Source organism: Belonocnema kinseyi, chromosome 9 (assembly GCF_010883055.1).
Source record: "Belonocnema kinseyi isolate 2016_QV_RU_SX_M_011 chromosome 9, B_treatae_v1, whole genome shotgun sequence".
Classification (NCBI taxonomy): Eukaryota; Metazoa; Arthropoda; class Insecta; order Hymenoptera; family Cynipidae; genus Belonocnema; species Belonocnema kinseyi.
In genome coordinates, this window is record NC_046665.1 from 95126373 (window position 1) to 95135069 (window position 8697).

At 31.9% G+C, this 8697-nt stretch overlaps 1 protein-coding gene across 1 annotated transcript in view; it reads left to right on the top strand.

Moving 5' to 3' along the window:
* The window catches only part of LOC117179891 (retinol-binding protein pinta-like), a 27616-nt gene extending 19655 nt beyond the window's left edge, over positions 1-7961 (top strand). Inside the window, exons 5-8 of the mRNA XM_033372081.1 lie at positions 2106-2250; positions 3234-3344; positions 5606-5708; positions 5795-7961. Of these exons, the coding sequence (XP_033227972.1) occupies positions 2106-2250; positions 3234-3344; positions 5606-5708; positions 5795-5946 (511 nt within the window). The 3' untranslated portion in view covers positions 5947-7961. The remainder of the gene's footprint in view (positions 1-2105; positions 2251-3233; positions 3345-5605; positions 5709-5794) is intronic.
* Positions 7962-8697: the final 736 nt, after the last annotated feature.

The following is an 8697-nucleotide window of genomic DNA, read 5'->3' on the forward strand; positions in this document are numbered from 1 at the left end:
GGCGCATACTTTGAATAAAATATTTGTTATCATTCTCTTGAAATAAATGTGTTTTTTTCTTGAAAAAATACCGGTTTCATATGTATACACCTGGTAGACAACGGTGCCAAAATCAATTCTGTGACGTGTCTGCTAAATCAACACGTACTCTAAATAGCCGGGCAGCTTAAGCCCAGTTTGAAGCGTGTTAGCAAGACTATAGTCAGTGGACGTAGTTTTGGAGGTATTAAAGACCACTCTTAGGCGGCGCTGATGATCTCCCTGTTGCCAAATTCCACGATGTGGTATGCAGAAGGTAGGGCGAGCGTTAGCGCGTAACTCGGGTGGAGGTATAGGTCTCATGTAACTAAGTCGAGCGTATTCGGTCTTGAATAGATATCGTCCTTCGGAAATTCATTGGTGACAAACAAAGATGACTTTAAACTTCTCATACAGCGAGAACTAGCGTGAGACCTGACGCACTTCCTCCACCTTTCAAGACCTTTGCGTCAAGGAAATTATCTTGTCATGCCATGTACTTATCGGGCAAGTAAGCAGTGTGGTACAAGTGATTATATTTGGAATAACTTTCTTTGACGGTGCATTTATGTGTTATGATACAACCAAAAGCAGTCATTTGAGCCATCATCTCGTTTTGTCAAAGTAGCTAGGGTCACAAAAACATCGTCTCCCAATAAAAGATCGACAGCTCGAGAACGACCAAAACGTGGGTCGACGAGATTCAGTCCTTGCCATGTGTGCATTACTTTCTCATTTCTAAATCCGCCATGTGTAGCGAGGTTGAATTTCCGAACGGAACAAACTTCAAGGGACACAGACAGGGAATCGTCGGCTGGGTGAATTTGGAAGTGAGTGCGGGCTCGAGCGTGGTTCATTCAACTGCCCGCCACTCCACTGATAGCGATAGCAGTTCTTTGTAGAGAGGTTCGAAGTTTTTTTAACAAGACTGGTTGGGGTTAATGTAATTTTACCACAGGGATACAGCAAAGCTCTTAACCTTCGAGAATCCTTATACAAAACAGATATCGCTATCAGTGAAGTGGCGGCTCGAGGCTCCTGATGTCTCAGGAGATATTTTGCTGGACCAATAAATTTCGCCGGAGAAGGTTCTTTTATTAGTGGGGCTTTTCGCGTACGAGCAGTGTGCTGTAGCATAGTGTAATGATGGCTTTGGCAGAATCATGTAAGTTCCAGGGGATGAGCAATCATTTTTTAACATCAAAATATAAATTTGAAACTAAAAGTAAATTTTCTACGAAATATAGACATTTGAATAAAAAACAGAATTATCAACCAGAAAGTATTAATTTTCAACAAAATTTTTGAATTCTTAAACAAAAAGTGGCATTTTAATCAAAGGAAGGTCAAGTTTCTTCTAAAAAAGATTAATCTAAAAAAAATTACTGGAAAAAAATATTATTAAATTTTCACCCAAAGAAGATTCCAGTTCACTTTGAATACAAAAATTATAATTCTAAACAGTAAGTTAATTTTCTGAGTATTAGTCGAATTTTCAAACAAAAAATATTCATTTTAGCAAAACTTTTTCATTTTTAACCAAACGCTTTCATTTTGATCCAAGAAAGGTAATAATTCTACTAACATAGGTGAATTTTTAAATAAAAAAGACAAATTTTCAAGAAACATCTGAATTTTCGTCCAAAAATATTTGAGTTGACTTCGTATCACTAAAATATAAATTTTAAGCAAAAGGTTAACCAAAGAGGATCAATGTGACAAAAAATTGTTAAATTTTCAACCAATCAAGAAAACTTGTCTCTAAAAAGATAATCTTTAAGAGAAAGTTTTTGAGAATTTAAAAATATTACGCAAGATAATCTTGGTTTCTTATCACTAAACTTTTCACGTGGTATATTCTTTTGATACAGTCACAAATATTTCTATTAGGGGTCCTTCGATAAGAAATTTTATAAGCTCGACAAAAGTTTCTAAAAAAGTTTTTCACTTATTTTTCCTATAAATCATGCCGCAAAGACAGCAGTGATTTTTATTGTCGCTCGCGCTAACCGCGTACATAATTTCCGACGGTGGTATACATATAAATAACGCTAAAATTGTGTAATATCTGTATTTTCTCATTTCAGGTACATTTATATGATGGGCGATATGCGAAATGCGGTAGATGTGTGTATCGGAGATATTTACGTTTTTGACCTTTCAGGAGCGCGATTTAACCATTTCCTCTCTTTTACGCCATCCCTACTGAAAAAGAGTGAAGTGATTATCACGGTAAATTTTATAAAATTTAGTTAGTTCAAATCAAATTAATCTAATTTGACACTCTTCATTTATAGATTAAACAAGAAATCTGTATTATCATAAGAGAATAACGTAAATCCTTGATGTCTTTTCGAACTAGATGGTGCTATCAATTAAAAATCGTTTTAATTCAGATCGACAGAAGTATCCTTTTTCAGAAATATATGCATTATTCTGCCAGCTACCACGTATTCAAATTTTTAGCAGCTTATGGATAAAACACAGACCGACAATAAAAGGTTCTGTATTTCGCTTCCCAGTGGAGCAAAGAAGAATTTTTTTTAACAAAATTTAGTTCAACATTTTTTAATTCATAGCTCCATCTACGTTAAACAAAGTTTAGAATTTCTGTTATTCTCTGATGATAATACAGATTCCTTGAAAATTTGAATTCGTAACGCCAGGCAAAATAATTAATGAGGTTCTAAAAAAGGATTTTTCCTTCGACCTCTCTAGTAGCTTAAGGGGAAAGCACTCGTCCGGTAATCGGAGGTTCTGTTGTTCGATTCCCAGTGGAGCAAAGGAGAAGATTTTTTTCAGAAAACATTTAACTAAAACATTTTTAATTCATAGCTCTATCTAGTATGAAATGAGGTTAAAAATGTCCGTTATTTTCTGATGATAATACAGATTCCTTAAAAATGTTCAATACGTAACACCTGGAAGAATAATGCATGTTTTTCTGAAAAGGGTTCTTCTTTCGATCTCTCTAAAAGCAGATCGTTCTAGAAAAAATTGAAATTCAAAAATCATGAATTAAAATTTATTATTCGTAACGATTGCATGTTTAAAAAATGTTTATTTGAAACGCTTAAAATTGAGATTCTTTAAGATTTTAGGTCCTTAAGGTTGAATCTATTTCAGGTTACAACGCTAAATTATAATTTGCGCATTTTTTCAAACCTTTAATATTAAGTGCACCTATTTTATATTTGTGTAATACACTTTTTCAGAAAGCCTATGGCGCAAGAATAGCAGGAATTCACTTCATCAATGCTCCTAGCTCTATCGACTTTTTCATTAATGTGCTAAAGTCTACTGTGAAACCAAAAATTTTTAACAGGGTATACAATTTTTTATATCTAAATTATTTATTTTTATCTTTTAGATGCAAAACTCGGCTATAAGACTTTGATATTTCGCATCATAAATTTATATCTTCCCTATTTACGTGCATAGTTATCGTGCCAGCAAATCCAAATAATTTTCAACAAAATATGTAAAGGAACATTATTTGTCCAAAAATGAAAAATAAAAATACAAAACAGTCGATTTTTAACCACGAAAAAGAAAGTTTTTTTAACAAAATAACTCAACTTTTAACTGAAAAAGATGAACTTTCACCCATAAAAATTTATTGTCCTATTAAAAAATATATATAATTTTTTACCGAACTAAAAAGAAACATTTTCAACAAAAAAGACCAATTTTAATCAAATAAAATGAATTTTAAACTGAAAAAGATAAATTTTCAAGCAATGGTTACATTTTGCAATTGAAACAAAATTATTTTGTTAAAAAATCTAAGAGACGATATAAATAGTTCAATTTTTAATCTAAAAAATTAATTGTGAACCAAAATTATAAATTTTTAACAAAAAATTGACTTATCTACTAGAGAGAAACATTTTCTATCAAAAATAGAATAATAATTAAATTTTTAACAAGCAAAAAATAAAGATACATCTTACGATGTTACATTTTGATCAAAGAAGACGAATTTTTATCAAAACACGGAAGACGAAGCGACGAAAAGCGATATGAATTTTTGAACAACACAGAATTTACATTTATTCAATTGTTCATTTATTAATTATTAATCATTTATTAATTAAAATTTATGTGCTAAAAAGAAGAATTTTCTGTTAAAAAAATTAATTTGTACCAAACAAAAAAATTGCATTTTCATAGAGATATTTTTAAGCGAAAAATGAATCCTTAAATAAAATGATGTATCTTCAAGCAAACGAAAAATAAATTTTGAAAGAAATAGTGGAATTCTCAACGAAAGAGATCAATTTTTTACTCAAAAGAAAAATTTAATCTAAATATTTTACTTTTCTACCAAAAACGACTAATTTTATAACGAAAGTGTTGAATTTTTCACCAAGAAATGATTTTCAGTCAATCAAGAAAAAAAAGTTGATCGAAAATATTAAACTTTCTTATCAGCACAAAAATTTCTACATTACAGTTGAATTTACAAACTAAAAATATTTAAGTTCTTAGACGAAGAAATAAATTTTTAACGAAAAAGATGAATTTTCATCTAATTATATTACTTTTCTGCCAAAAATATAATGTCTTCTATATAATTAAATTTCTTTTCTACCAAAATGTATGAATTTTTAACAAAATATATTAATTGAAAAAAATTAATTCTCAAACAAATAAATGAATTTTTGACTAAGAAGATAAACTTTCCACCCAAAAACACTAACTCTTTATTAAAAAGTTGAGTTTTCAGACAGAACATATGAGTTTCTCTAAACTAAGAAAGATGTATTTATAAGAAAAAATGAATCAGTTCAATTTAAATTGCAAAAACTTAATCATGAAAATAGAATTTTCAAAGAAATTAATTTTCAACTATAATAATAAATGTTTAACCGAAAATTGAATTTTTTTCAAAATACTGAAATTTTTAATCAACAGAGATTTTTTAGTCAATAAAAGATAAATTAAATCCAAAATGTTTAATTTTATTGCCCACAAGATAAATTTTCTACAGAAGTTAAATTTATTAGTAAAATATTTTACCTTTATACCAGAAAAGGAAAATTTTCAATAAAGTACCAAGAAAGGTTTTCCAGTTAATAAATTGATAATTTTTCAATAAAAAGATACAATTTTGAACCACAAAGTGAATTTTAAACTAAAAAATTAAAACGTTATACGTTTGATCGATTTACTTTTTATGATAATAATAATAAATAAATAATGATAATCAATTTATAAATAATAATTTTCATATAATTACATAACTTTTTTATCTTAAAAGATTAACATTTAAGTGAAGAGTTCAATTTTCAACCAAGAAAGGTTTTTGAGCTAACAAAAAAATTTCTATCCAAAATTTTGGTTTTCTTGTCAAAACGACGAATTTTCTCTAATTCCCTGAACCGTAGTAACTCTGCATTTGAATGTTATCAAATTTAATTAGCACAAACAAATTTCAACCACAGAAGAGGCTCTGACTTAAAATTTTTAAAAATTTCCAAGTTTAATAAAATAAATAATATAAAATAAATTTAATTCTATTGAAATTTAAATTATGGAAAATTTAATTAATATAGACTAAGAATTTAATTTCTTTCTTCCCAAGGTTAAAGTTCATTCATCCCTTGAGTCTTTTTACAACGTCGTACCAAAATCCATACTACCTGCGGATTATGGCGGTGACGAAATTTCAGTGGCTGACATAGAAAGTGAGTTTACGAATAAATTAAGAAAGTCTAATTTATCCCCATTAATAACTTTCATCTAATATCCTTAAATTTTATCTCCTTTTTAGAGAAGTGGCACAAGAATATGATAGAATGGACAGATTGGTATAAGAAAGAAGAAGGTCTTGTCCCCAATGAAGCTCTTCGACCTGGACCATCAGTCAACCTAGACAACCTTTTTGGAACTTATGGTTCTTTCAGACAGTTAGACGTCGATTAAGCTCTTGTGATTTGTAGCAAATAAACATCAGGGTCTGATGAAATCAATCGGTTTCAAGATAGCAGGAAGATAGACTAATGTTAAGAGTTGGTGATTCACAAATTATTTTCAAACCTTACATCTTACACATCCTTCTCCAACATATCCTTTCCCATTCTTTCCCAACACATCCTTTCTGAGCACATCCTTCTTTAGCACATTCTTCTCCAACACATCCTTTTTCTCAGCACATCCTTTCCCAACTCAAAATTTCTCAGCACATCGTTTCTTAGCACATTCTTTACCAACGCATCCTTTATCAACCCATCCTTTCTCAGCACGTCCTTTTCTATTATATTCTTACCAAACACATCCTTTCCCAATACATCCTTTCCAAATACATCCTTTACCAACACATCCTTTCTCAGCACATCCTTTCCCAGCACATCCTTTCCCAAAACATCCTCTCCAAACACATTCTTTCTCAACAAGTCCTTTCCGAACACATCCTTTCCCAAAACCATTCTTTTCGAACGCAGCCTTTTCCATCTCATCCTTTTCAAACAGATCATTTCCCAACACCTCATTTCACAAAACATCCTATTCAAACACATGCTTTCCCAACACATCCTTTCCAAACAAATTTTCTCCTAACATACCCAGTTTCAGCACATCCTTTCGCAAACCATCCTTTTCAAACACATCTTTTCTCAGCACATCCTTTCGCGAAACCATCCTTTTCGAACACATCCTTTCCCAGCACATTCTTTTTAAACAAATCATTTCTCAACACATCCTTTCCAACGACATCCTTTCCCAACACACCCTTTTTCAGCATATCCTTTTATAGCATATCCTTTACCAACACATCCTTTCTCAGCACATCCTTTCTCAGCACATCCTTTCCAAATAGATTTTTTTCAAACACATATACTTTCCAAGCACATTCTTTTACAAAACATCCTGTTTCAGCACATCCTTTCCCATAACATTCTTTCCCAACATATCCTTTCTCAGCACATCCTTTTCAACACATTCTTCCCCAACACATCCTTTCTTAGCACGATCTTTCCCAACACAAAATTTCTCAGCACATCCTTTCTTAGCACTTTCTTTACCAACACATCCTTTATCAACACATCCTTTCTCAGCAGATTCTTTCCCAGCACATCCTTTCCCAAAACATCCTTTCGCAGCACATCCTTTTCAAATATATTCTTACCAAACACATCCTTTCCTAACACATCCTTTCCAAACACATCCTTTACTAACACATCCTTTCTCAGCACATCCTTTCCCAGCACATCCTTTCCCAGAACATTCTTTCCCAAAATATCCTCTCCAACCACATTCTTTCCCAACAAGTCCTTTCCGAACACATCCTTTCCCAAACCCATTCTTTTCGAACGCAGCCTTTTCAATCACATCCTTTTCAAACAAATCATTTCCCAACACCTCATTTCCCAAAACATCCTATTCAAACACATTCTTTCCCAACACATCCTTTCCAAACAAATTTTTTCCTAACACATCCAGTTTCAGCACATCCTTTCGTAAACCATCCTTTTCAAACACATCCTCTCCCAGCACATCCTTTCGCAACACCATCCTTTTCGAACACATCCTTTCCCAGCACATTCTTTAAAAAAAAATCATTTCTCAAAACATCCTTTCCAACGACATCCTTTCCCAACACACCTTTTTTCAACATATCCTTTTATAGCACATCCTTTACCAACACATCCTTTCTCAGCACATCCTTTCCAAATAGATCCTTTCCAAGCACATATACTTTCCAAACACATTCTTTTACAACACATCCTGTTTCAGCACATCCTTTCCCATCACATTCTTTCCCAGGACATTCTTTCCCAGGACATTCTTTCCAAGCAAATCCTGTTCCAACACATCCCTTCTCTCACCTCGTTTTTAAATCTAGATCTTGCTATTCTGGCCCATCTCCTTTCTTCCTTTTTGCTTTTCTAAATACTTTGAATGCTGAAATTCACAAAAATAAAACGACTTGTCACTTGATTTGCACTAAATTTGAATAAATATATGGACACAAACAGTTTTTTTTTAGTTGAATTGGTGTCAAAATCTGTCAACTAAGCCACCTATTCTTTGATGATCGAGCTTTTTTCGTGGAAGTTTCTTTATTCGGTTCCAAAGGATAAAAAAACAATAAAATTTAAGCGGTTTCGTGAAATTCGAAGTTTTACAGAAGTTATTGTTAATTATGGTTTTCTGTATGAATTTGGTAAGTATTCATTTACAATTGATTCGTTTGATGTATTTTGATAATTTTTTAAATGGTATTTGTAACCTGGACTCTCTTTTGATACAGACTTTTTCTCTTTACAATAACCATAATTTGTTAGAAATATAAACAATTTATTGAAACAACTTGAAATAAATATAACTTCTTTATCTATTTTTTCAATGTTTTATGATTGGACATCAGTCATTATAGGCTTTGTTAATGTAGCTTATAAAACAATTTTGAAATCATATAATATTTATGAGAGAACTATGTGCTCACAATTTTTTTGAACCAAATGTGAAATAATTACTTCCAAAAAATGTAATCTAAAAATCGAACTTTCACTGTTTGTAAACACTGTTCCGCGCGCGGCATCGTACGTAGCGCGCGAAACAGTTCGCATCAAGCACAACGCATCAAGATTAGACTCGAGAGTGGGGGAACATCGTTTCCAAGAAAATTACTCCCCTACCGCTCCATCCGCGGCAAGGTAAATAGCGTCGACTGTA